This window comes from Physeter macrocephalus, chromosome 21, assembly GCF_002837175.3.
Source record: "Physeter macrocephalus isolate SW-GA chromosome 21, ASM283717v5, whole genome shotgun sequence".
NCBI lineage: Eukaryota > Metazoa > Chordata > Mammalia > Artiodactyla > Physeteridae > Physeter > Physeter macrocephalus.
Genome location: NC_041234.1, coordinates 79514730 through 79540217, shown reverse-complemented (window position 1 = coordinate 79540217; position 25488 = coordinate 79514730). Strand labels below are relative to the sequence as shown.

Below are 25488 nucleotides of genomic sequence, written 5' to 3'. Positions count from 1 at the left end.
AATCGCCGCACCGTCTGTATTGCCCCCCTTGTACAAGTGAAAACTCAGGCACAGAGAAGCCAAGCGGTGTGCCCAGGGTCACACAACTGGCTAAGGGCAGAGCTGGAACCGGAAATTAGGTCTCCTCTCCCCACTCCGGCTCTCTACGCCACATGGCTCTGTCCCTCTAGGTACAATAGGGATGGACAACTTGTCCTACTTTACCCAGCCAAGCAGAGTCCTAACGGCAGAGACCGAGTTCTCTTCAATTCTGTGACAGTACTTCTTTGACTGCTCAGCACTCGGACGTTCTAGGGCTGAGAAGCATGGTGGGTCAGGCCTTCTGTGTTTGTCCAAAGCTTTTGAGAAGGCTGACGCCCCAGACCACCACGCTGGTCACCTTACAGTGAAGAGCCTGCCTGTGCCCCATCACCCTCCCGAGTCCCTGGGTCTCAAGGACTCCGTCTCACAGGCCCTTTGGGGGAACCTCCCACGCAAGCCAGTGCATCTCTTCCTCCCCTTGGCTTTCTCTCTGGCTAGCTGTGTGGCCTGGGGCCCGGTGGGTCACCCCCACCCAGGGCTTTTAATGAGAAGTTTTGTCATGCTCAGGCAGCAAAGATGAATAATTCAGCGAAGGGAGCTTATTCTTTCAGTCCCTTGACAGTGGGAGAGACAGAAAAGGACTGCATCTTATTCTGGGAGGGATGGGCAGGGGTGACAGCCGAACAGGAGAGGAGGGGGAGGAGAAAGAAGGCTGTACAGAAGTCACTAACAGTGTAAGCTTTCAGTAGAGTTTTAAACAGAGAAGTTACTGGAGATCAGAATTGCCTTTTTAAAGAGTCCTCTGACTCCAATGAGGAGGGAAGATGGGATTGCGGGCTAGAATAGAGGCAGGAAGAGCAGAGAGGAGGTTGCTGCAGTCATTCAGGTTTCAGTTGTAACAAAAGGAGAAAGGTAGAACGGACAGTACTAGGTGTGGTTCACGAAGGCAGACTCTAGGATGATTCTTCGGTTTCTCTGACCTCAGAGAAAACTCTAATTTGTTAATTTCTCTCTTAAAATGTGTCATTTTAGGTGTGTTTGGTGCACCACAGACTAAATTTTGACCATCAGCTACTTTCCTCACCAGCGTGGGATCTAGTGACAGCCTTCATCCTGGCACATAGAGGGAAGGTGGGGCAAGCTTTGGGTGGTAAGGGGTCCTCCACCTTCAAACTATTCCTCTCCCAGGAACTTCATTGCTGTGGGATTTTCTTGAGATAATCAACTCCTGCTACTTCAACCTAAACTTGTATTACCTTTCTTTGCAGTTACACCAAGCTTTCTTCTTGCCTTCCTCCTTTCTTTTCTTTCCTTTTCCCTTCCTCAAATAGTTATTGCCAGGCACTTGGCTAGGCACAAGGAGCTCATTATTAATTATACCTCCTAGGTGGCTTTCTCATGTGGTACTGATCAACCTTGTACCCTCATCTTGTATTAATTCAATTCACTAGAGGACATAGGGATAGGAGGCTATTACTATATTCAATGTATGGCACTTAATGCTGTGGGACTACATTTACCGCTGCTAAATTGCATCTTGTTAGACTCAGCCCACGGTCACAGTTTGTTAAGACGATTTCTTTTCCTAATTCTAGCAGCCACTATATTTGCTATCACTCTCAATTCTTGTCATCCTCAGATTTATTATGCAAGCCTTTTATTTTTTTACCTTAGTCATTGATCAAAATTTTGAACAGGACATGCTGAAGGACAGAGCCTTTCAGGTTGACATAAACCTGCTAACCTGCTAATTAGCACTTTTATGGTACACTCAACTTATTACAAACCCACCTAAGTATATCATCCAAAAATCAGTATTTTTTCCATCTTATCTGCAAGACTATCATGAGGAGTCCCAGTTAAATTTCTTCTTGAAATCTGGATATATTCTCTTATTACTTTGGCATAGATGGTAGCTGAGCAACCTTCAAGAATCTATCCAATATATGCATCTAACAACAGAGCCCCAAAATACATGATGCAAAAAACTGGCAGAATTGAAGGAAGAAATAAACAATTTAACAATAATCACAGAGGACTTTAATACTTGACATTCAACAATAGATAGAACAACTAGACAAGTGATCAGTGAAGAGATAGAAAACTGCAACGACACTATAGACCAAGTAGACCTAACAAGCATCTATAGAAAACTTGATCCAAAACAGCAGAATACATATTCTTCTCCAGTGCACAAGGAACATTTTTCAGGATAGATCATATGTTACACAATTACACAAAAGTCTCAATAAATTTAAAAGGATTGGAATTATGCAAAGAATGTTTCTCTGACCACAGCAGAATGAAATTAGAAATCAACAACAGAAGGAAATTTGGGAAATTCACAAAGATCTGGAAATTAAATACTACTCACCTAAATAACCAACAGATAAAAGGAGAAATCACAGGAAAATTAGAAAATACTTCAAGATGAGTGAAAATGAAAGTATGACATGCCTGAACTTAGGGAATGCAGTAAAAGCAGTGCTTAGAGGGAAATTTATAGCTATAAACACATATATTAAAAGAAGCAAGCTCTCAAATCAGTAGCTTAACTTTCACCTTAAGAAAACAGAAAGAGTAAATGAAAAACAAAAAAACCAAAAGAAAGGAAATAACAAAGATTAGAGTGTAAATAAATGAAACTGAGAATAGAAAAACAACAAAATCAATGAAATCAAAAAGTTGGTTCTTTGAAAAGACTGAAAAAGCTGACCAAACTTTAGGTACACTGACCAAGAATAAAAGAGAAAAGGCTCAATTTATTAAAATCAGGAACCAAACATAGTCTTATAGAAATTTTTAAAAGATTATAGAGGAAATATGACCAACTCTAAGTCAATCATTTAGATGTGATGGACACATTTCTAGAAAGGCACACACTGCTGAAACCAACTCAGGAATAGAAAATCTGAATAAATCTATAACAGGCAAAGAGATTGAATTAGTAATCAAAAAACTTCCCACAAAGAAAAGCCCAGGACCAGATGGCTGCACTAATGAATTCCACTAAACTTTGAAAAAGGATTAACACCAATCATTCACAAATTATCCTCAAAATAGAGGAGGAAGGGACACTTCCCAACTCATTCTATGAGACCTGTATTATTACCCTGATACCAAAGTCAGATAAAGACATGAGAAGAGAAAATACAGACCAATAACCCTTATAAATATAGAAGAAAACAACCTCAACAAAATACCAACAAACTGAGTCAAGCAACATATAAAAATGATTATATGCCAACTGGGATTTATCTCAGGAATGCCAGGCTGGTTCAACATACAAAAACCAATCATTGTGATACACTACATTAATAGAATAAAGTAAAAAAGACACATGATCACTTTAATAGATGACAAAATTGAACACTCTTTTATGATAAAACACACACACACATGCACGCACACAACAAACCTGGAATACCAGGGAACTTCCTCAACCTGATAAAAGGCATCTGTGAAAAATCTACAGCTAACATCATGCCTAAAGAGGAAAGACTGAATACTTTCCCCCTGTGATCAGGAATAAGACAAGATGTCCTCTCTCTCCACTTTTATGCATTATGGTAATGGAAGTTCTAACGAAGGCAATTAGGCAAGAACTAGAAACAAAAGTCTTCCACATTGGAAAAGAAGAGTTAATATTATCTCTATTCACAGATGACGTAATATTATATATTTAAAATTTTACAGAAAGCCCAAAAAACTATTAGAGTTTTAAAAGTCCAACAAAGTTGCAAGTTACAAGATCAACACACAAAAATCAGTTGTATTTCCACATACTAGCAGTGAACAACCCAAAAAGGAAATTAAGACAATTTCATTCATAATAGCATCAAAAAGAATAAAATGCTAAGAAAAAAATTTGACAAGAAAGTCCAAGACATGTACACTGAAAAATACAAAACGTCATTGAAAGAAATTAAAGACATCCAGTGTTCATGAATTGGAAGACTTAATATCGTTAAGATGGCAATACTTCCCAAATTGATCTACAGAATCAAAACAATCCCAGCAAAATCCCAGCTGGCTTCTTTGTAAAGATTGGCAAGTTGGTGCTGCAAATGATATGGAAGTACACAGGACGCAGAATAACTAACTTGAAAAGGAGAACAAAGTTGGATGACTCATACTCCCAAATTTCAAACCTTACTACAAAGCTATAGTAATCAAGAGAGTGTGATAATGACATAACAATAGATGTATAGATCAATGGGATAGAATTGAGAGCCCAGAAATAAATCCTTACGTTTGAGGTCAATTGGTTTTCAAGAGGGGTGCCAGGATAATTTAATAGGGAAAGAATGGTCTTTTCTACAAATGGTGCTGGGACAACTGGATATCCACATATTAAAGAATGGAGTTGCACCCCTCTGCCTCACACAATATACAAAAATTAATTCAAAATGGATCATAGACCTAAACATAAGAGTTAAAACTATAAAGGTCTTACGAGGAAACATAGGTGAAAATCTGTGACCTTGGATTATACCATAGATTCTTAGATATGATAACAAAATCAAGAGCAACAAAGGAAAAAATAAATCAGAATTCTTCAAAATTAACTACTTTTTTGCTTTAAAACTACCATCAAGAAAGTGAAAAGGGGGCTTCCCTGGTGGCGCAGTGGTTGAGAGTCCGCCTGCCGATGCAGGGGACACGGGTTCGTACCGCGGTCTGGGAAGATCCCACATGCCGCGGAGCGTCTGGGCCCGTGAGCCGTGGCCGCTGAGCCTGCGCATCCGGAGCCTGTGCTCCGCAACGGGAGAGGCCACAACAGTGAGAGGCTCGCATACCGGAAAAAAAAAAGAAAGTGAAAAGGCAACTCAGAATGGGAGAAAATATTTGAAAATCATGTATGCGATAAGGGATTTGTAGCTAGAATATATAAAGTACTCTTACAACTCCATAATAAAAAGACAACCCCAAATAATCCAATTTAAAAATGGGCAAAGGATCTGAATAGCTATTTATCCAAAGATATGCAAATGGCCAATAAATATAACATACAATAGACTTATGAAAAAATGCTCATTATTAGTCATCAGGGGAATTCAAATCAAACCATAATGAGATACCACTTCACACCCACTAAGACAGCTATAATCAACAAATCAAATAATAACAAGTTTTGGCAAGGATGTGGAGAAATCAGAACATTGATACATTGCTGTTGGGATTATAGAATGTTCCAGCCACTGCGGAAAACAATCTGGCAGTTCCTCAAAAAGTTAAATATAGCATTACCACATGATTCAGCAATTCTACTGCTAGGTATATACCCCAAAGAATTGAAAACATATGTTCTCACAAACACTTGCACAGTAATGTTTATTGCAGCATTACTCATACTAGCCAAAAAGTGGAAAAAACCCAAATATCCATTAACTGAAGAATGGATAAAATGTGGTATATCCATACAATGGAATATATATTGTTTGGTAATTGGATCTATTACTTAGCAATTGGAAGATATTTATTGGCCAAAAAAGAACAAAGTACTGATATATGCTACAACATGGATGAACTTCAAAAATATTATGCTAAGGGAAAGAAGCCAACCACAAACGACCACATATTGTATGATACTATTTATATGAACTATCAAGAGTGGACAAAGTTTTAGAGACAGAAAGTAGATTAGTGGTTGCCTGAGGCTGGAAGGCCGGGGGTGAGCGAATGGGAAGTGACTGCTAATGGGCATGGGATTTCTTTTGGGGGTGATGCAAATGTTCTAAAATTGATTGTGGTGATGGTTGCACAACTCTGTGAACACCCTAATACTCAATGAATTGTACACTTTAAATGGGTCAGGTTTTTTTCTGTGGATTATATCTCCATAAAATTGTTAAAAAGTAATCTATCGCACACTGGTAGCCTGAGGTATGAATTTATTTTCACATCTAACTGCAAAGAAAAGAAGAAGCAAAGAATAGCCTAGTCATTTCCCAGTAAAGCAAAGGCTGCATACATTACGGTTCATTCCTATACAGCCACCTACTAGATTTTACTTACCCTTGACATATATCAGACACTCTATATATCCAACCAGAAAAATTATAAGCATCCTCAAAAGCAAAGGATTCCATTGCAGGGCAACTATTTATTTGTTTAATTTGGACCTCGGGTGGCTGAGAATTGAGTTGATCATACTCCTCAGTTCTTAGTAAATTTTTGTCATCATTCTGGGCAAGACCTCTCTTTCTCTCCCTGTCTCTCTATTTTTCCTTCTTCCATGATTCCTACTCCCATTTTCCCTCTCCCACCGCAGGCATCCACCCTAATGTATTTAATAGTCTTTAAACATGCTGGCATCCCCTTAAATTATGTGCTAGTGCTTTATGTAGTATGTATTTTTTAGCTGTTTATTTTTTTTATTTTTTATTTTATTGGAGTATAATTGCTTTACAATGGTATGTTAGTTTCTGCTTTAAAACAAAGTGAATCAGTTATACATATACATATATCCCCATATCTCTTCCCTCTTGCGTCTCCCTCCCTCCCACCCTCCCTATCCCACCCCTCTAGGTGGTCACAAAGCACCGAGCTGATCTCCCAGGGGCTGGGGGGTGGGGAGAGGGAAATGAGGAGGTGTCAGTCAGGCTACAGAGTTTCAGTTATATAAAATAAATAAGTTCTGGAGATCTACTTTACAACATAGAGCCTATGATTAAAAGTACTGGATTGTATACTTAAAATTTTGCTAGAAAGTTAGATCTTAGGTTAAGTGTTCTTACCGCAAAAGAAAAAAAAAAGCAAAACAAAGGGGACAGAGGAAACTTCTGGAGGTGATGGCTAAGTTTATGGCATTGATAGTGATGATGGTTCCACAAGGTATACTTATTTCTAAACACATCAAGTTGTAATATATTAAATATCTACTTCTTTTTGTATGTCAGTCATACCTCAATAAAGTGGTTAAAAATTCTTAGTTCCATCGTTTATCAGCTTGTAACTTTGGGCAATGTACTTAACCTACATCTGTGCTTCAGTTTCTTCAACTTTATCATTGATAATAATAGTACTGACCTCTGAGTTGTTATGAAGCTTGCATGAGTTAATATCTGCAGAGCACTAAGAATAACACTGGCACACAGCAGAAGTTATATGTGCTTGCTGTTATTATATTTCCAGGTTGTTATTCATATTACAGGATTGTTTGGTGAAGCAGGTAATTTATTTATACTCCAGTAGGGTGAACAGAGTGCAGAAAACAGCAAACAAATCTAGAGAGGTTCAGGCAGGTTTGCCAGTGGCCATTAGAAGACCTGTCACCGTTTAACAGAAACAGGGTACCTGAGAAGGTGGCAGACCAACCGGTAAGGGCAACTCTGAGCCACACTCCTAGGAGGGGACTAGAGTTATAAGTGACAGTTGTAGCGATCCAAAATGGGGAAAATCCTACTATATATGATGTACAAGGTGAGTACTCAGGCTGGGAGAATGGGGTGAAGGAATGGAGGAAGGGCCATGAATATCAACATAGGGGTCACAGCAAAACCCACTCCTAGAGACATCATTGTACCCAACTGTAAGCCCAGGAAGGCAGAGGTGGAGGGAATGAGGCAGAGCCTATAACGGATTCACTCTTTCGGTAACCCTGTTTTAAAGCAATAATTTCCAGATATTTTAAAACTGAAAAGTATTACTTCTTTTATTTTAGTTTATTTCATCATCTTTCCCTAAAAATGTATGGCATATGCCTTTAAAAATTAAATTGCACTAAGATCTTTTTTATATCTTTTGTTGATACTCCTTGAAACAATTGCAGAACTCCAGGATGTGGAGAACAGCCCTGGGAATTAGCTCCCGTAGGCTCTTATTATGCGAAGGAGGGTAATGAACACTATAAAAGCCTTTCTAACCTGTGAAAGTAAAAGCTTTGGGCATGGAACCATTTTAATTCAAATTTATATCTATTTCTAGAAGGGTTTGCCAAACAGGGTACATTCCAGGATGACGTATTAAAAATGACAAAGAGCCTGGAGTTCTTATTAGGGTTGGAGTATCAAATCTGCCCAGGTCTGGTTGAGAGATGTTATTTCACCATAGAACCCATGTATTAACTCACTCCAAAACCACATCTAAGCGCAGTCTTTTAAAGGTTTCTGTATTCTGGAGTTTGAAGTGGAGGCTGGGGGAAAAAAAAACAGACCTAGAACTGTTTCTTTCTTTGTCTTTCAATCCTGACCACCCTGTGCACCTCCAGAGGGGAAAGAGAAAAACAAAGAGAACCCAACAAAACAAGAGGTTGTTTTGGAATGGTTTCAACAACTCAGAAATGGATTAAATTACTAAAGTGCTTGAATGTGCTCCAGAAAATCATCCAAAACACAACAACATCAGTAATCATAATGAGTTTACCTTACTCCACCACTCAAATAAAGCACAGCCGTTTTTGATACAGAGATTGCAGAGAAATGTCTCCACTGTAGCCTTCTGGATAAATATAGTATAATGAATGACACCCACAAAAACATGCCCATAGAAAACATAGTCACTGTTGTAAAGGACTGCTTTTTAAAAATGCCGCTTAATATAGGTCACTGACATCACAAAGCAGAGCAATTCACTAAAAGTAATTCTGTGGGGGCCAATATGAAATGATTCAAGTATATTGTCACCTCTTGGTCTGGTTTAAATCACAAAGAGATTTTAGACTCTAGACTGAACCAGTTCTCAAAGTTTTGCTTGTCTGTCCACATGCAGGTGGGGTAGAAAATGGCAGCCTTTACGCAAGGAGTCACCATATCCATCTGAAAACCAAGAATTGTCAGTAGAATAAATGAATGTCTTCATGCATGTGGACAGCAATAAAATAAAAGCTCATTTTAAAATGTTATTGAATGTTGATCGTTGTTGAAGTTGAGTAAAGGATACGTGGAGTCGATTGCAACATTGTCTACTTCCGTGTATATTTGAAATTTTCTATAAGAAAACGTTTTAAAAGAGTCTTATTCAGTATGGAGTTTTCTTAAAAAACTAAAAATAGAGTTACCATATGATCCAGCAATCCCACTCCTGAGAATGTATCCAGAAAAGACGAAAAATCTAATTTGAAAAGATACATGAACCCCAATGTTCACAGAAACACTATTTACAATAACCAAGACATGGAAACAACCTAAATGTCTATCAACAGATGAATGGATAAAGAAGATGTGAGATATATATATATGTGTATATATATATATATATACACATATATATATATATATCATGGAATATTGCTCAGCCATAAAAAAAATGAAATGATGCCATTTGCAGCAACATGGATGGACCTAGAGAGTATCATACTAAGTGAAGTCAGACAGAGAAAGACAAATATTATACACTATCACTTATATGTGGAATTTTAAAAAATGATACAAGTGAATTTATTTACAAAACAGAAACAAACTCACAAATATAGAAACAAACTGATGTTTACCAAAGGGGAAAGGGGGGGAGGGAGGGATAAATTAGGAGTTTGGTATTAACAGGTACAGACCACTATATATAAAATAGATAAACAACAAGGACCTACTATATAGCACAGGGAAATATCTTCAATATCTTGTAATAACCTGCAGTGGAAAAGAATCTGAAAAAGAATATATAGATATAGATATACATATGTATATACGGATATGTATAACTGAATCACTTTGCTGTACACCTGAAACTAACACAACATTGTAAATCAACTATACTTCAATTTTAAAAAGAAGAAAAAAAGGGAAACTCTTTACATTAAAAAAAGAGTGTTATTAAATTAATAGTAAATTTTAAATGTTTTCTCAACCAAGTGATGGTAAAAGTACAGCCACTATCATGGTGGAGGCCTGAGAAAAGGTTTTACTTTAGAAAGAGATTTTCATACTCAAAATGGTTTGGAAAAACTGTTACAGAGTATGGTCTCTAATGTGGGATTTGTGTACTCTATGAGACTGCAACATGATCCATTAGAACTAGTGTTTATATTAATTTTTAATCTTAAAAGAAGAAAGAAACTGTTTCATTTATATCTAACATAAAGATTGACTCTGATTTCATCACTCAGTTTATCTGTCAAGGAAAGATGGCTTTTTAACAATGGGTGAGAAAGGAAGTGTTTTTCAAAGGAATAGGTCATAGAGCATTTTGATAACAGATATTTGAAGATGTTTTCATCATCTTGTAATTTTGTTGCTGAGAGCTAAGTGTGTCACTATTTGCACAGTTGTAAGAAAAACTGTAATGGGACGTTATAAACTTGCCTAAAACAGCCTACTCCAATAGCTTGAACTGGTTTGTAAAAACATTTTAATGTACAAGAGCCACTGATTGATGTCAGGAAGAGTGGAAATTTAATAGCCAAATTTTAATAAAAAACCTTTGCGTAAATGAAAAGTTAGTAACAGGATTTACTGAGCACAGCTAATGTCATACTGCAGCCATTTAGGTCTATGAAACTTTGTGAGGTATCGTTTCTAGCTATGACATTCATTGGAGCCAAGCCTTAGTTTAAACTGAACTCCATATTCCAAAATGTTAAACCATCACTTCAAAATTAAGGAGGCATATTCAATCACATTGTTCTCACTAAAATATTTATAATAATATGTTTCAAATAAGAGATAGATTTACATATATAATCAAATAAATTTTATTTCAAAATATTATTTCATATTTATCTCATATTTTAAATGTTCTGTTTTTCATGCTTTATAATGTGTATAATGTATTAGTAAGGCAGTACACAAATATCACATTAATTTTTTAAAGATAAGTGTATTACACGTAATATCAATTCCACTATATTGATCTCAGCTGTGAGATCATTTGAGCCTCATTTCTTTTCAATAGTAGTTCTGTAATCACCATTTCTGTCTATTCTGTGATTGTTCCAGTTTTCTAACTCTTCTTGGGTCCATTTCAGAACTTTATATTTTAAGAGGAGACATTCTGTGTTCTCAAGATTTTATAATAAATTGCCAGATTGTTGTACATAATCATCTCTAATATTTTTAATCTCTTCCATCTTTGTATCTCCTTTCTTATTACTAACATGGTATAATGTTGCCTTCTTTCTTTTTATTTAATCAGAATCAGCAGGGAAATATCTATTCTATTAGTCTTTTCAGATACCAACTTTTGGTTTCATTCATATTTTCAACTCTTTCTCTGTTTTCTAGTGAATCAACATAAGATTTTATCTTAATACCTACCTCCTGCTTTCATTTGTTTTACTTTGTTTTTCTTTTTCTCATGTCTGAGGTTATATACTTTGTTCACTTGATTTGGGTCTTTTCTCAAAATTAAAGATAATATTGTGTACAGGTATACAATTTTCTAGAAACCTAAGTTTGAAAAAGAGTGTTATTCAGTATGGAGTTTCGGGAATGAAATCTTTTATTTGTTACTACATTTGAGAAAATTTTGGGTTTTTTTTTTTAGTTATGATTTCTTATTTGGTTAAGGGATTACTTACAAGCATTCCTCAATTTATAAAAAATCATTTTGGGTCCACTTTTCATTGTTTATTCTTAGTTTTATTGGATTATGATGAAAGAATGTGGTCTGTTAACTTTCTACTTTTGGTAAATTATTCAAGTTTCTCCGGGTCAAGTAAGAAAAAGGTAAAAGAGGGCTCCCCTGGTGGCGCAGTGGTTGAGAGTCCGCCTGCCGATGCAGGGGACGCGGGTTCGTGCCCCGGTCCAGGAAGATCCCACATGCCGCGGAGCGGCTGTGCCCGTAAGCCATGGCCGCTGAGCCTGCGCGTCCGGAACCTGTGCTCCGCAACGGGAGAGGCCACAACGGTGAGAGGCCCACGTACCACAAGAAAAAAAAAGATAAGTGTATTATGGCCACTGAGCCTGCGCGTCCGGAACCTGTGCTCCGCAACGGGAGAGGCCACAACGGTGAGAGGCCCACGTACCACAAGAAAAAAAAAGATAAGTGTATTATATTGATACATTTTAATACCTTTTTATATGATTGCATTCAGAAAATCTTCTCAAATTTTAGTGTGTACACACATCATTGTAAGATCTTGTTAAAGTTCGGCATCTGATTCAGTAATTCTAGGGCAGGGCCTGAGAGTCCACATTTCTAACTAGCTCCCGGGTGATCCTGATATTGCTTGTCCTCAGACCACACTTGGAGAAGGTCATGGGGCAGGGGGAAGGTGGGTATGTTTTACTATGGGATTGCACAATCAAAAATAAGTGGAGATGACTAGGGGATGAATGGACTACATTCCCTGCAGGTTGTCCTTCATAACTACTATTTCTCTCAGTGGAGTTTCTGGTAGGGACTGAGCTGTAATGACTGTTGTTCCGCTCCCTGACAAGCACCTGGATGCAGCTCAGCTCTGCAGCTTTAGCATTCAGCTGAACTCAGATAGACTGGCCATCCTCAAATTCAAACTGATGTGACCAGTAATGGTGCATTGCTCCAGTCTGGAGCTGACGGATAATAGCTGCTGCTGCCTCATAGGACTGATGTGAGGATTACATGATATAAGACGTTGAAAATACTTTGTAGAGGGCTTAGTAAAGTGTATCTATTTTTCTTTTTTTGCGGTACACGGGCCTCTCACCGTTGTGGCCTCTCCCGTTGCAGAGCACAGGCTCCGGACGCGCAGGCTCAGCGGCCATGGCTCACGGGCCTAGCCGCTCCGCGGCACCTGGGATCCTCCTGGACTGGGGCACGAACCCGTGTCCCCTGCATCGGCAGGCGGACCCCCAACCACTGCCCCACCAGGGAAGCCCTGAAAGTTCTATTTTTAAACTAAATTTATCAGGGGAAAGCGCGAACGCAGTCCCCCACTACCACAAATTATGCAGTCGAGTTTCCCACATTTGGGGAAATCGCAGGGGTCACCACATCCGGAGTGCAGTGGATAAGCCTCGCCCTGGGAAAACCACCTTCGTGATCATGGTATCTCCCCTGCCAGGTAAGTATAAAGTGTATCTATTATTGTTGGAGGTGTGGCTGCCTGTGGACTGGGCCAAGATCCCTTTCAGATGGTTATTTTGGGTCTTCTTTAACACTGAGACAAACAGGCCATCAAAACCCCATGTCATAAAACGTGACATTTAAAAAATGTTTAACCCGGAAGTATTTGAAAGTGGCTATAACCACCTCAGCTACTAAAAGCAAAGAAACAAACAAACAACACACACACACACACACACACACACACACACACACACACCACAAACTCAGTAAGCAGCCATAAACTACCTGGCTTTGAAAAATGTAATTTACTTGTGTGTCCTACCAAATATACTAGCTGCAGAATATATCCTCAAGTACTTGCTTTATGGAATTATTGACACTATTCACCAATGAGAAGTTGGGAGCATCTACTGAAAATGACAAATTTGTTTACTGATATGAAAACTTTCTTTCTGGAAATAATTAGCTGAGACATTTGTTTACTAAGATCACTCGTAGCTTGTGATAATAATATCATCTGCAAACAGAGGAATGTTTATGTTTATGTTCACATTTTTCGTTAATGTGGGCTGATTTCACATTTTAAATCAAATAAGATTTCACCAGATTCATATCTAGTACATTTGCGGGCATGGAAGAGAGCTTTGATTGCAAGGGCCACAGTTCCCTTCTTTTTTTTTAAGCTGTTCTACATGTGAGCTCAAGTCATCAAATAAAATTAGAGCTACCTAGTGAGGATGTGGGGAAAAGGGAACCCTCGTCCACTGTTGGTGGGATTGTAAATTGGTGTAGGCACTGTGGAAAACAGTATGGAGGTTTCTCAAAAACCTAAAAATAGAGCTACCATATGACCCAACAATTCCACTCCTGGGTATATACCTGAAAAAAACAAAAACACTAACTTGAAAAAATACATGCACCCCTATGTTCATAACAGCATTATTTACAATTGTCAAGATATGGATGCAACCTAAGTGTCCATCAACAGATGAATGGGTAAAGAAGATGTGGTATATATATACAATGGAATACTACTCAGCCATAAAAAGGAACAAAATTTTGCCATTTGCAGCAACATGGATGGACTTGGAGAACATTATGCTAAGTGAAATAAGTCAGACAGAGAAAGACAAATACTGTATGATATCACTTGTATGTGGGATCTAAAAAATACAACAAACTAGTAAATATAACAAAAAAGAAGCAGACTCACAGATACAGAGAACAAGCTAGTGGTTACCAGTGGTGGGTGGGGAGGGGCAATATAGGGATAGGGGATTAAGAGGTACAAACTATTCTGTATAAAATAAACTACAAGGATATATTGTACAACATGGGGAATTTAACCAATATTTTATAATAATGATAAGTGGAGTATAACCTTTAAAAATTGTGAATCACTATTGTACACGTGTAGCTTATATAATATTACTGTACATCAACTATATTTCAAATAAACTATTTTTTAAAAAAGAACTTAATCAGAAAAAAATATTTAAAAAACTAGAGCCACCTATAAATTTTCAAGTATCAGCTCACTTGTTTGGTCCTAATGTTGTAACCCTCAGAACCCAGCTTTGCAGTTTTTCCCTTTTCATGTTTGAAAGGTAGAGCTTCACATAATACATGGAGTATCAATTAATATAGTTCCTTCAGAGCCCAGAGCTGGCCTACTGTCCATGTTGGTGAACAAAACAGTAGAAGGCCTTTTAACATTTTTCAACCCTAAATACCATAGCATGTCAGGCTTCTTTCTCTAGACACAGAGTCACATGTCTCCATCTTCTTTTACTTGACTCTGTTTCTCATGGGACTGTAAAGGTTCTCCCTGATTCTGTTTTTTCCACCTTTTCTGTCATAGGATGTTAGTCTCATTCTTTACCACAATTCCAGTCTCCCTCCCTAACCCTTTTTGTCTTTAGTTGAGTTCTCTGAGGGCAGAGATTGTCTCTGTTTTAAACACAGCTGTATTACCATCATCTAGCATAACACTCGGCACAGAGAATTTGTTAAATAAATATTTGTTGAAGGTTTGAATAATGTTAAGGTTGGATTTCCTTTGATTATTTCATGATGTGGAAAGCACTCATTACTTTATCTTACTTTTCTTTCCTTTGGAATAAATTTGATCAATTCAAGGAGTTCCAGAGCAGGAACACATAGACACCAAAGTTTCCAGGACAATAAAAATTGTGAAAAGCTTTTTGCTTGCTTCAAAGTGGACATGGAAAATCTTTCCCAATTTATAGATGTTGACTTAAACTCCTTACCTGCTTATTGATGTAGGAAAAGGCCAAGTATGATTTTTTTAAATGTAAGAATGAATATTTCTTACACAGTGGGATTTACTAAGTCAAAAGACGAATGACATTTTGTTACATGCTATAACATGGATGAACCTTGAAAACACTGTGTTTAGTGAAATAAGCCAGACATAGACGGACAAATATTGTAGATTCCACTTACACGAGGTAACTAGAATAGGCAAATTCATAGAGACAGAAAATAGAATAGAGGTTACTAAGGGCTAGTGGGAGGGAAAATGGGGTTGTTACTGTTTGATGGTTACAGTTTTTGCTGAGGATGATAAAAAAGTTTTGGTTATAGACAGTGGTGATGGTTACACACACTGTGACTGTATTTAATGCCACTGAACTGCATATTTATAAATGGTTAAAATAAATATTATTTATGTATATTTTACCACAATAAAAAAAGAATGAATATTTCTTCCCTCTGTTACTTAATATTCATCAAGCTAACCATGAATGTCAAAATAGGCACACTATCTGTGCTCACAGTATGAAAAATCAAAGAGAGAAGTACCTTGTGTCTTATATTATTACCCTCATGGCTTCTCAAATTTAGCCTGGATGGAAAAAAAGGCAGGCTGAATAGCCTGTGTTTATATAAATCCTGATCTGCGTGCCCTCTGACTCCCCAGATGACTGAGTGGGTGGAAGCACGCACATGCATTGCGACAGTGTGTACATAAATACTGTCACATGTAAGGCCAGGAGCAGGGTGACATAGAGAGCAAGTCACAAGTTGTCAGGACTCTAAATTGAAGTTTTGTTTTTATCAGGGCCCTAGAAAACCAGAGCCACGTGAAGTCATGGCCCTTAACCACGACCTCTCCCACATACTGAGGGGAGAATTCAGATGCCCACTGCAGTCAGCCGGTCAGACTGCTTCTTGCATGCTCCCTGCCTCCACCCTGCTCCACCCTGGAACTCTTCTCCGCTATGGCTGAGGCTGAGTGAGATCCTTGAGATCATATCTTTATCCCCTTTCTACCCACATCACCCCCAAACTTGAAACTCCCAGGGTTTAGCACAAAGCTTAGAAAGTGCCCAATAAATATTTGTAGACTGAATTAATGAATGAATGAATGTTGCTCTGGCCAAAGCCGCAGCTTCCACACCCTGCAGAACTGCACTCAGTACTGACCCTGAAGATAGGAAAAGCAGTACAACTGATGCTGTAAGAAAATGTTTCTTGTTTATACTGCTGCATCTTGATCTTTGGCTGATCTAAGCACAAAGAGAACTCTTTCAGTTCAGAGAAAAGAGGTTTATGGTGTGTGGCAGAGCTAAGAACAGTGGGCTCAAATGACAGACTGGAGACACTCTCAGCTTCTGAGAGCCTGGAAACTCCATCTATAGATCCGTCCCAGAGGGCAGAGCCAAATAAGGGCAGATGGAGAACACAGCTTTCTTGGGAACTGGTTTTCCACTCCTCTAAGGTAAAAATACATCACTCTATAGCACCCTGAATCAATTCTCCAAAATATAGTACTGTGTCCTTGTTTTCCAGTGTCTAAAAATAAGTCCTTGTCATATTTTTATTCTCTTTGTCTTAAAGTCATCCAACCAGCCTTGCTTGCAGAATATTAATTGCAGTGAAGCAGAAACCAGGAGATTAAATTGAAGCTACTTTTGAACAGAGCTCCTTAACTGATGACTGACTTGCTGCCCCCAAGCTAAACTTTCCTTTCTCTTTGATCATATGCTCCTTGCCATCTGCAACTACGGGACAATGAATCGACAGCTAATTTTAAGTCAGCTTTCTTTAGGCTGGTCATTAGAGTGCCTACTGTCTGACAGTGCCAAATTCTAGCCTAGGTTTGTGACAGGGATTTAATGCTGTGTCCCAAGTGGGCTACTGGGCTGGCCATTAGAGTAGCAGGTATCACTAATTTATCTTAACACTGCCCTGCCACAGACTGTTTAAATTCACATTGCCCTTACCATATCTGCTCTGCCCCTACATTAAACCTTTCAACCAGTACTTTCCAGATAAAACTAAGCATTATTCATGTATGAAGCACTAAGTGTTCATTTTTGGAGTATACAAACAATTCCAAGAAAAGTTAACAATAACTGAATCCTATACACACCAGGGCTGGGGCACCATTGTCATATTAAAGAAGAAACCATACTTGACTCTGAATTAGTAGAACAACACTCTGAAACCCAACTTCTAAGAGAAAAGAAACCTTAAAATGCAATGAGTTGGTAGCAAGACCTGAGTTGAGTTCTAGTCCAAGCTCAGATACGTATTTATTGGATTTCTTTGGGTACTTTATTTGTCTCTATTCTTAGTGTCTCCAGCTCTAAAAATAGAAGTGATTTTATCTACTCTTTATTTCAGAAAATTGTTGTGGGAATGACTTGTATGACCTGAAAAATAAATAAGCTCCTTAAACAAAGCACAATAAAGGTACAATTATTTTGAGTTGCTATTGTAAGGTTAAATAGAACAATTCAATCAAAAGACACAGTGTTTGAGAACATTCTTAATTTTATTTTCTTTAATTTTATAAAATACATTTTGTAAGATAAGTTTCTAAAAGTTTATCCTTTATGTGTGTTAAAAATGGAATTCTATATCAGAAATGAAGGAAACACTTTCAGTTGATTAACTCTCTTCATGTGTGTATATGTGTGTATGTATGCATGGGAGGTTTTCAGGGAAGGGTTGGTTATTTGTTATGTTATTAAATCAAAACAAAACACAAGGTATGGATTACTTCACTTTCCTTGATCTTGATTGGTTTCTTACAGAACCTTTTCCATCTGCTCCCTCTATGCAGCCTGGAAGCTTGTCTTGTATACTGTTCTGAAAGCAAATATCAAGTGTCTTTTTGTAAACCTTACATCTCCTTAAACGTTGTTGAAACCGCTTTGCGGGAGAAAACGAAGCGACTCTTTACAGCAAGAGCCACCTACAGCCATACCCATAAAAGCTTTCCCTTAATAAAGACAAATCAACTTTTTATTTTTTAACCCAAAGTTAAAACCCAAACACAGAAAGGGAAGACTGAAACCTGGGAGCTATTCGAATTTCAAACTCTTTCCACTTTTCCTTTTCCATGGAAGCTTACCAACTGAATAGCTGACGGCTGGTGCATTCAGTTATATGATCTGCACCAGGAGAGAATAACCTGTATGTTAAACCTAACTCTTTAACACGCCAAGGTAACATTGCTAAATCAAATCATCTCCCGCCAGCTAGAAAGAACGATCAAATAGGTTATTCAAATTGAGGTTCAAATTCACCAAATCTGTTTCTGCAAAGGACGGAATAATTGGTCGAAAATCCCAAGAGATGCAAGAACTAGCCAATTTTACACATCATTTGTGTTGTTTAATGTCCAATTTTCATTGGTTAAAGAATCATAATCAAAGAGTCATTCTCCAGACCTTTCTGGTACAACCCCAAACAAGCGATAGACAAACTGAAAAATGTGAAATGGGCATCATTCTGAAACAAATCAAGATCTTCAAATCACCTGCTATGACTGAATGGATAATACCCCATGAAAAGAGCACCATTGTGAAGATATGACAGAGGCCGAAGTACACAACTAATTAACAGAAAGAAGACATGCTATCCAAAGAGTTATCTATCCTGTGTCTACCAGAGGGCTGGCTCAGTTTACACCGTTAGCCTCTAGCAACTGCTGCTCCTTAGGCCAGTCTTTTTTCATATGAGCTAGTTTCTCTCTATCCTCAGCTCCTTGGAAACCACAGGGTTGTCATGGTAGCTGTTATCAAGGAGAAGGGAGTGAGAAAATGCTGACAACACCTTGTTTCTCTTCTCTAACGAGGTATAAGGCCAGGTGCCCCCTTTTGTCTCCACAGACACTAAGCTCCCTTATGCTATAAGTAAGGTTGGCTGAGTTAGGGCTTAAATAGTCCATTGCCATCGGGGTCAGTGCTCTCTTTCTATGGGCGAAAGATCCTTGCTTTGACCCCCTTCTCCCAGCTGCAATAGGTAGATTTGGGCAAATGCTCTTATTGTTTTGCTGGCATTCTTTTTTTCTTCTATCTTCAATGGTAATAGGGAGACAGGACTGAGTTCTCGGTTTTGTACACCAACGAGAATATATTTGGCTCCCAAAATGGCAAGGGGGGCAGGTACATCCCTTTTCTCTACCTGAGCATCTTTCTTTCCACTTTGTTTCCATCAGTGGAAGTGCCCTTTGAGAAGAAAACACTTCCTGGTCCTCAGGAGATGCTTGAAAATTGAATTAGAGCCTCCATTTCTTTGTGACTTGCAGTTGGGGAGTCACCATCTTAAGCATTTCCCATTTCTAGCAGGAACCAGCTATGAAGCAGAATGACTAAAAGAGGTACGTAGGAGGGGAGAGTCCATGGAGAGACATTTATCACCACGAGACTCTCCTTTCTTGTTACACTCGTCAAGTAAGAAGAGGGCCAGTCAGTGGCAAAGGCAAAGAGTTAACATGGGAGACGCAGCATTGTAGGCTGTGTGGTTAGAGCCTCGCTATTAGAGAAAGGAAAATTTCTACAGGATATCAGAACTTGGTGCCTCGGCCCATGAGTTTCAGGACGGCAAAGTTGTAAGTGGCAGCAATCATGAAGGTGAGCTGTAGGTAAGAGAAGAGAGAATATGAGTGAGAGTAGAAAAGGCGCTCTCCTCCAGCCCTTTTGGGAATGAGGAAGGGTAGAAATAAAATCATAGTTAAATAAAGAAAAAAACTCCTGTTCCGCAAAAAGCAGCACATCCAGGCTTTTGCCCTGTATACGTGACTAGAAATCCTCTCTGAGACATTTCCTTCCAATGGCCCAGGCCCAGAGAATCAACTCAACAAGGAATTTTTCCACACCTCTGCTCAGCCCAGCACTGAGTTTTCCTCAGGAAAGTGAACACTACCTGGACTCTGCCATCATCATATCTTACATGTCTGAGCGACCTGGATTCATAGGGTGCTTGCTGTAGACGCATAGCCACACCGTGCAGCACAGCCTTCCCCTGCTTAACGCATCCATTTATTTCACAAGATGAGGAACAACTCGACTCCGTAGAAAAGCCTCAGCGGTGGGGGCCAGGAGTGCTGCAAGCTGATCCTTGGCTGATCACCACTTATTCAATGACTCGAGATAAATTGCTTCACCCTTCAGTACCCCGGGTTCTTAATCTGAACAATGAATGCACTACATTGACACTGCGCCGAAACACCATCCATAATAACAATTCTAATAATGTAAGAGGTCCTTCCAGTATTTTCAGGAGAGTAACTAAATCCCTTGGAGAGCATCCAAGATGATTCCTATTTACAGTATATAGAATTCCAGGCTACCAAAAATCACGTTTAGTAAGGTTCCAGCGTTCTTGTCACTGATCTGACAGGAATGTGTTGAGAATTAACTATAATTTCTGACTGCAAAGCACCTGGCAATGTTACATGCTCTGTAAATGCTCTACCTTATTATTCTTGACCACGAATCTCTTTCCTCTTCCTCACACCACTTTGCTTGTTCTTATCTCGTTTCTGAAAATTTTCTGCCTTGCCAACCCAAAGTAGAAGGCCACAGTCTCTACACTCTGCTGTCTCTGCCCAGCAGCTTTTCTCCAGCACTTCAAGGTTAGAAGGAATCTACCTCTTTTTACCTTTCAGCATAGCTGTACCCAAGCTATCCCAGGACCACTTATTTGCCAAGATCATTAAAAGACAACTCACCAGGGAAACCAGTGTGGCTGCGGCCCCCACAAACGCAGCAATAAACAGGTGGAAGGTCATTTGGAACTGTAAGAAAATTGCAAAAGGGAGAACTGGGTCTTGCAACAGCTGAAATAGGCTCTGCTGCAGATCATGAGTGCAACTTTCTGAACGTGTTGATATCTTTCTGTGTGTTAATTTGGCATCTCTAACTAAGTTGTCACATCCCTGAGTGTAGGCCTCCCATTCTTCAATGTACACCCTAGCACCTGACCCCATAGCACCCAGAACACAGAATACTCATAAAATAGTATAGTCTTCCCAAATAATCAGCTGGTTCCCCTCGGTTGTGCCCAGAATCCCAAAACATTTTGCTTTCAAAGAAATAATTTACTGCCTTCTTCCTCAGGATTTACTTTTATTCCCCTGCCTCATCTGTGTATAATATCCATTCTCAATACAGTGTTTCCTTTTTCAAATGTACTTTCTTTATACATGAGATTGAGAAGTTCCGAACTAAATGAGTTTTATAAAACCTACGTATGTCTGGGCACAACCCATTTTCTTGATAAGGTTTTTAAGTAAAAGAATGAAAATTTTCACTTGGGAGATTTTGCCATTAAGCTCTATCTTTACCTAGAGCTACAAATTTCTCTTTTAAGGGAGGAAGTCTTAGAATGGAAGGCTTTCTCTGCAGCTTTAAGGAAAATAGATATCTTACCATGTATGCTCATTGGCTCAGGCAATATTTTATAGAAGGCAATTTGCTAACTCAAAATCCAGCAAAAAAGAAATTATGGTCCTTAAAATCAAAGTTGGGTAGAAATTTTATGTTACTAGCCATTCCATTGTAAAATAACCCAGTGCCCCACTCACCTCAGCTGTTTTGCAGATGGACAGAAGGTTGGAGCCACACACCTTGCCAGGGAAAGCATTCCATGGGAGAACACCTACGTAAGACACAAATATCAACCAAGGTAAGCTTCACAGAGTTATGGGGCTACATGGAGCACTTCTTCCATCTTTAATCATCCTGGCTGAAAAGTTGGGTCCTACTGACAATCAGGATCTTCTTTTCTAAAGATTTACCCAAAAAATAGAAGGTGGTGTTGAACAGTTGCAAAATTTTTTGTTTGTTATTGAAATGTGCTGCTTCTGGGTTGGGGACAGCAGTCAACTGGGGTAGAGCAGTGCAAAGAGCCAAGAAAACTCCCACCACCTCCAAGAAGTTCCCTTCTCAGGGAAGAAACCTCCCCAGTTTCAATGAGAAGGATTAACAAACTAGATCCAAGCATCCATATTTTAATTTTTCCCCATAACTACCACCTTCCTTACCCTAAGAACCAAATATATAGTGCTTCTATAGGGGGTGGGGGAGCCAAGCCACCTTAACTCACCATACATTCTGGCATCAGCACAGAGACTGCCTATACTGGCAGAGGTCTTGCTGGGGGAGGCAATAGACTGGCAAGTGGTCCAAGTGTTGAAGTAAATGTACACAGGCACAGCAGAGCAGGCAAACACCAGGAGCCACACAATGGTCAGGGCATAGGTGATGCCCACAAACTAAAACAATTGACATGGGGTGGTTAGAAATCAACATCAGCCTGCAGACATTGAAATATAAACAAGGAGATCCTGGAATGGCATGTACCAGACATGAAACCAGGTTCCAGGGATTTCCACCAAATGAAATTAGTAAGCAGGGCACCTCTACCAAATGTCATTGGCAGTATCTACTAGAGAACTGGCCCCAAATATGACAGAGGGTGGGGGGAATGGGTGGGGGTTGGAGTGAGGAGGACCCCTGGGTTAGAGAGGCTTCAGGAGATTGTTTGGGCAGATAAGGTGTGAAGAAATCAAAAGAGATCTTGAAAGAAAGTCGTGCCATTTAAATGCCTTAGGCTGAGCTTAGAAAATGTTGTTTGTCAAAGGACTTTGGATCCCTAGTTATTGAACAAAGCCAATAGGAGATTTAAATTTCCAATCCCAAAACCTTTCTAAGCCAACTGCTAGCCACAAAACACATCACCACAACCCACAGATGTTCATCCCCCAAAGGATCTTTAACTCTAGAGGCTGGAAACCATTGTGTACCTCACTGGAAGCATGGATAGCCCTCTGACAAAGATAAAGCATTAAATATGCAGATCTACACTAGCTCCCTCTGGGGCCTCCAACAATGTAGGATCCCAGAATATTATGGATTCCATCTTGGAGTCAATTACTTAATTTCTATGATCCACCCTCCCTCTCAGATCAGGTACCTACCTACATCTCAATCCCACGAGTAGCATTTTAAACTCTTGGGCAGTCAGATCTACTCTTGTTGTGGTCCCAGCTAGGAGGGGAGTAAAGGGGTACCAACAGGTGGCTTAGAAATGGTCTGATTGAACAAAGCATCCCACAAAACTCATGCTTTTCCTTTTGAGATGAAATTTTCTAGGGAACTTTTAAAAAGTGAGGCTAAGCCAGCTGGGCACCACGTTCTTCCTGACCTTCTCGTTTGGCTGCAGCCATCACGTCCTCACTCAAAAGCCAGGCCCCTAAAGAGGACCCAGCCTTGGGTGGGGGTGAGGCCACAGACTCACGCCCAGTTGTCCCCCACCCCTTGTTATTGCCACAAAATCCTGAGGATGATCACCTTGTCGGGATGTCCTAGCCATTTTCCCAAACAATGACACACCCGCTCCAAAGAATGAGCTTGATGTTGGCCTCTGGAACCCCTCCCCTTCTGGCCCCCTGTTACCGTTGCACTCAGGCCCTTGCCGCAGATGGTGGTCTTGTAGTCGCCAAAGATCTGCCTGACTGCGCCGGTGGTGTAGAAGCCCTCAGCCAGCAGGAGGGCCCCATAAAGGAAGAAGAAAGAGGCAGTTCCATAGATGACATACTGGAAAGCATGGATCCTACATTAACAGACAGACGAAAAGCCAGAAAATCTAATGAATTGGGGACCCAGTTCCCTTGCTGCATAAGTTAGTTGGACCCTTGAGTGGGCACCTAAACAAGACTAGGGATTCTTTGTTTTGTTGTTTTTTTTTTTTTTTTTTTTTTTGGCGGTACGCGGGCCTCTCACTGTTGTGGCCTCTCCCATTACGGAGCACAGGCTCAAGACGCGCAGGCTCAGTGGCCATGACTCAGGGGCCCAGCCTCTCCACGGCATGTGGGGCCTTCCCAGACCGGGGCACGAACCCGTGTCCCCTGCATCGGCAGAATGACTCTCAACCACTGCGCCACCAGGGAAGCCCAAGGCTAGGGATTCTTTAGAGGAATCACTAGGTTCTTCCTCTGTGCTTCTACCTTATCTTTATTGAAGTAAAAGAAGATGCTCCTCCCCAACACCTGGTTTACCCTGTAACCTGAAGAACCGGGGCACTACTCTCCTTGACCTGACCCTTCAGAGATGCTCCCTCAGAGGAGAGAGTAGAGAGGAGCTAGGCAAGAAGGAAGAGGGATGAAAGAAGAGGAGTCTAACTTGCCCTAGGAACAGGAGAGGCTTAGTACTGTCCCTGAGCGGACTCAAGCGGTGTGGTAAACCAGGAGAAGCAGCCCCACTCCGTCTAGTCATTGTGCCTCCCCCGAGTTCTTTATATGGACCACGTCAGAGGCTCCAACTCTGTCCATGTTAACCCTACCTAGCAGAAATTAAAACATGTGGGACAAAGCAAGGGTGGGGTGGGTGTGCTTAGGAGTGGGCTGGCAGGCAGGCAGAACTCCCCCTCTGAATGTGGCACTTTCCCTTCATTTAGGGCTTCAGATGTGGCACAGGTAGAACCTGCACACAGAAGGAAGATCCAGGAATCCTGTCTGGCCCCACACCAATCCCCTAGTAGTCACTAAGGTACTGATGAGTTCTGTATCTCCAGGATAGACAGGGTTTGTGTGGGACAGGAGGTACTTACACATTGATGAGATACTCATAATCCTGGTAGTTTTTGGAGAAATAGGTCTCAATTAGCTTTTCTGTGCCAGTGAGCGCTTCATGTCCACAGCCACAGAACAGTGCCACCCCAAAGAAACACAATCCAGTGGCCACGAGGGAAGCAAAGGGGGCCCCTACGAGACATCTCGCACAGCACTCTAACAAGCCTGAGGACAAAAGAGGGTAAACAGTCATGAATGGGCAATACATAGCTCATCACTCATCACTCTCCACCAGCCCAGCCAGGCCCTGTGCTCACATGCACGGATGGTAGGTGGTGGTGGGGGGGTGTCACCCCAGAGGCCCAAAGCAGGAGAGTCTAGAACCTTAGACTTTTAGAATGTGAGATTGACCCCCAAAACTATACTTTGTTCCATTCTTGAAGATAAATCCTTACCTTTAATTCCCAGAATGTACGTGGGTTTTTGAACAATCGGTATTCAGGTAGCCAGCTAGATAGATGATGCAATCATTCCCTCCTTTCTTCTCATTCTGATTTGTTTTCATCATTTATCAACTCTTATGGAGTACTTACTATGTGCCCAGCATTGTGCTAGGTATTATGTGGAGTGTGAAGGTGTAAAGACATAGACTCTGCCACAGGGGACTTGTTTGTCTACCGAGGAGAATGAGCTAGGTAGACCTAATA

General features: G+C 40.0%; 1 protein-coding gene and 1 non-coding gene across 2 annotated transcripts; both read right to left on the bottom strand.

Moving 5' to 3' along the window:
• Positions 1–12787: 12787 nt before the first annotated feature.
• Positions 12788–12951, bottom strand: LOC112062604 (U1 spliceosomal RNA). Its single transcript, XR_002890814.1, has one exon. It is a non-coding gene; the product is annotated as a U1 spliceosomal RNA (small nuclear RNA).
• A 5624-nt stretch (positions 12952–18575) lies between these two features.
• On the bottom strand, positions 18576–25034 carry PLP1 (proteolipid protein 1). The gene is made up of 6 exons (XM_055081597.1): positions 24820–25034; positions 23667–23823; positions 22315–22483; positions 21794–21867; positions 20939–21004; positions 18576–19843 (listed from the first exon to the last, which is right to left on the bottom strand). The coding sequence occupies exons 1-6, from the start codon at positions 25032–25034 to the stop codon at positions 19772–19774; spliced, it is 753 nt and encodes a 250-aa protein (XP_054937572.1). The 3' UTR covers positions 18576–19771.
• Between the last annotated feature and the right edge of the window lie 454 nt (positions 25035–25488).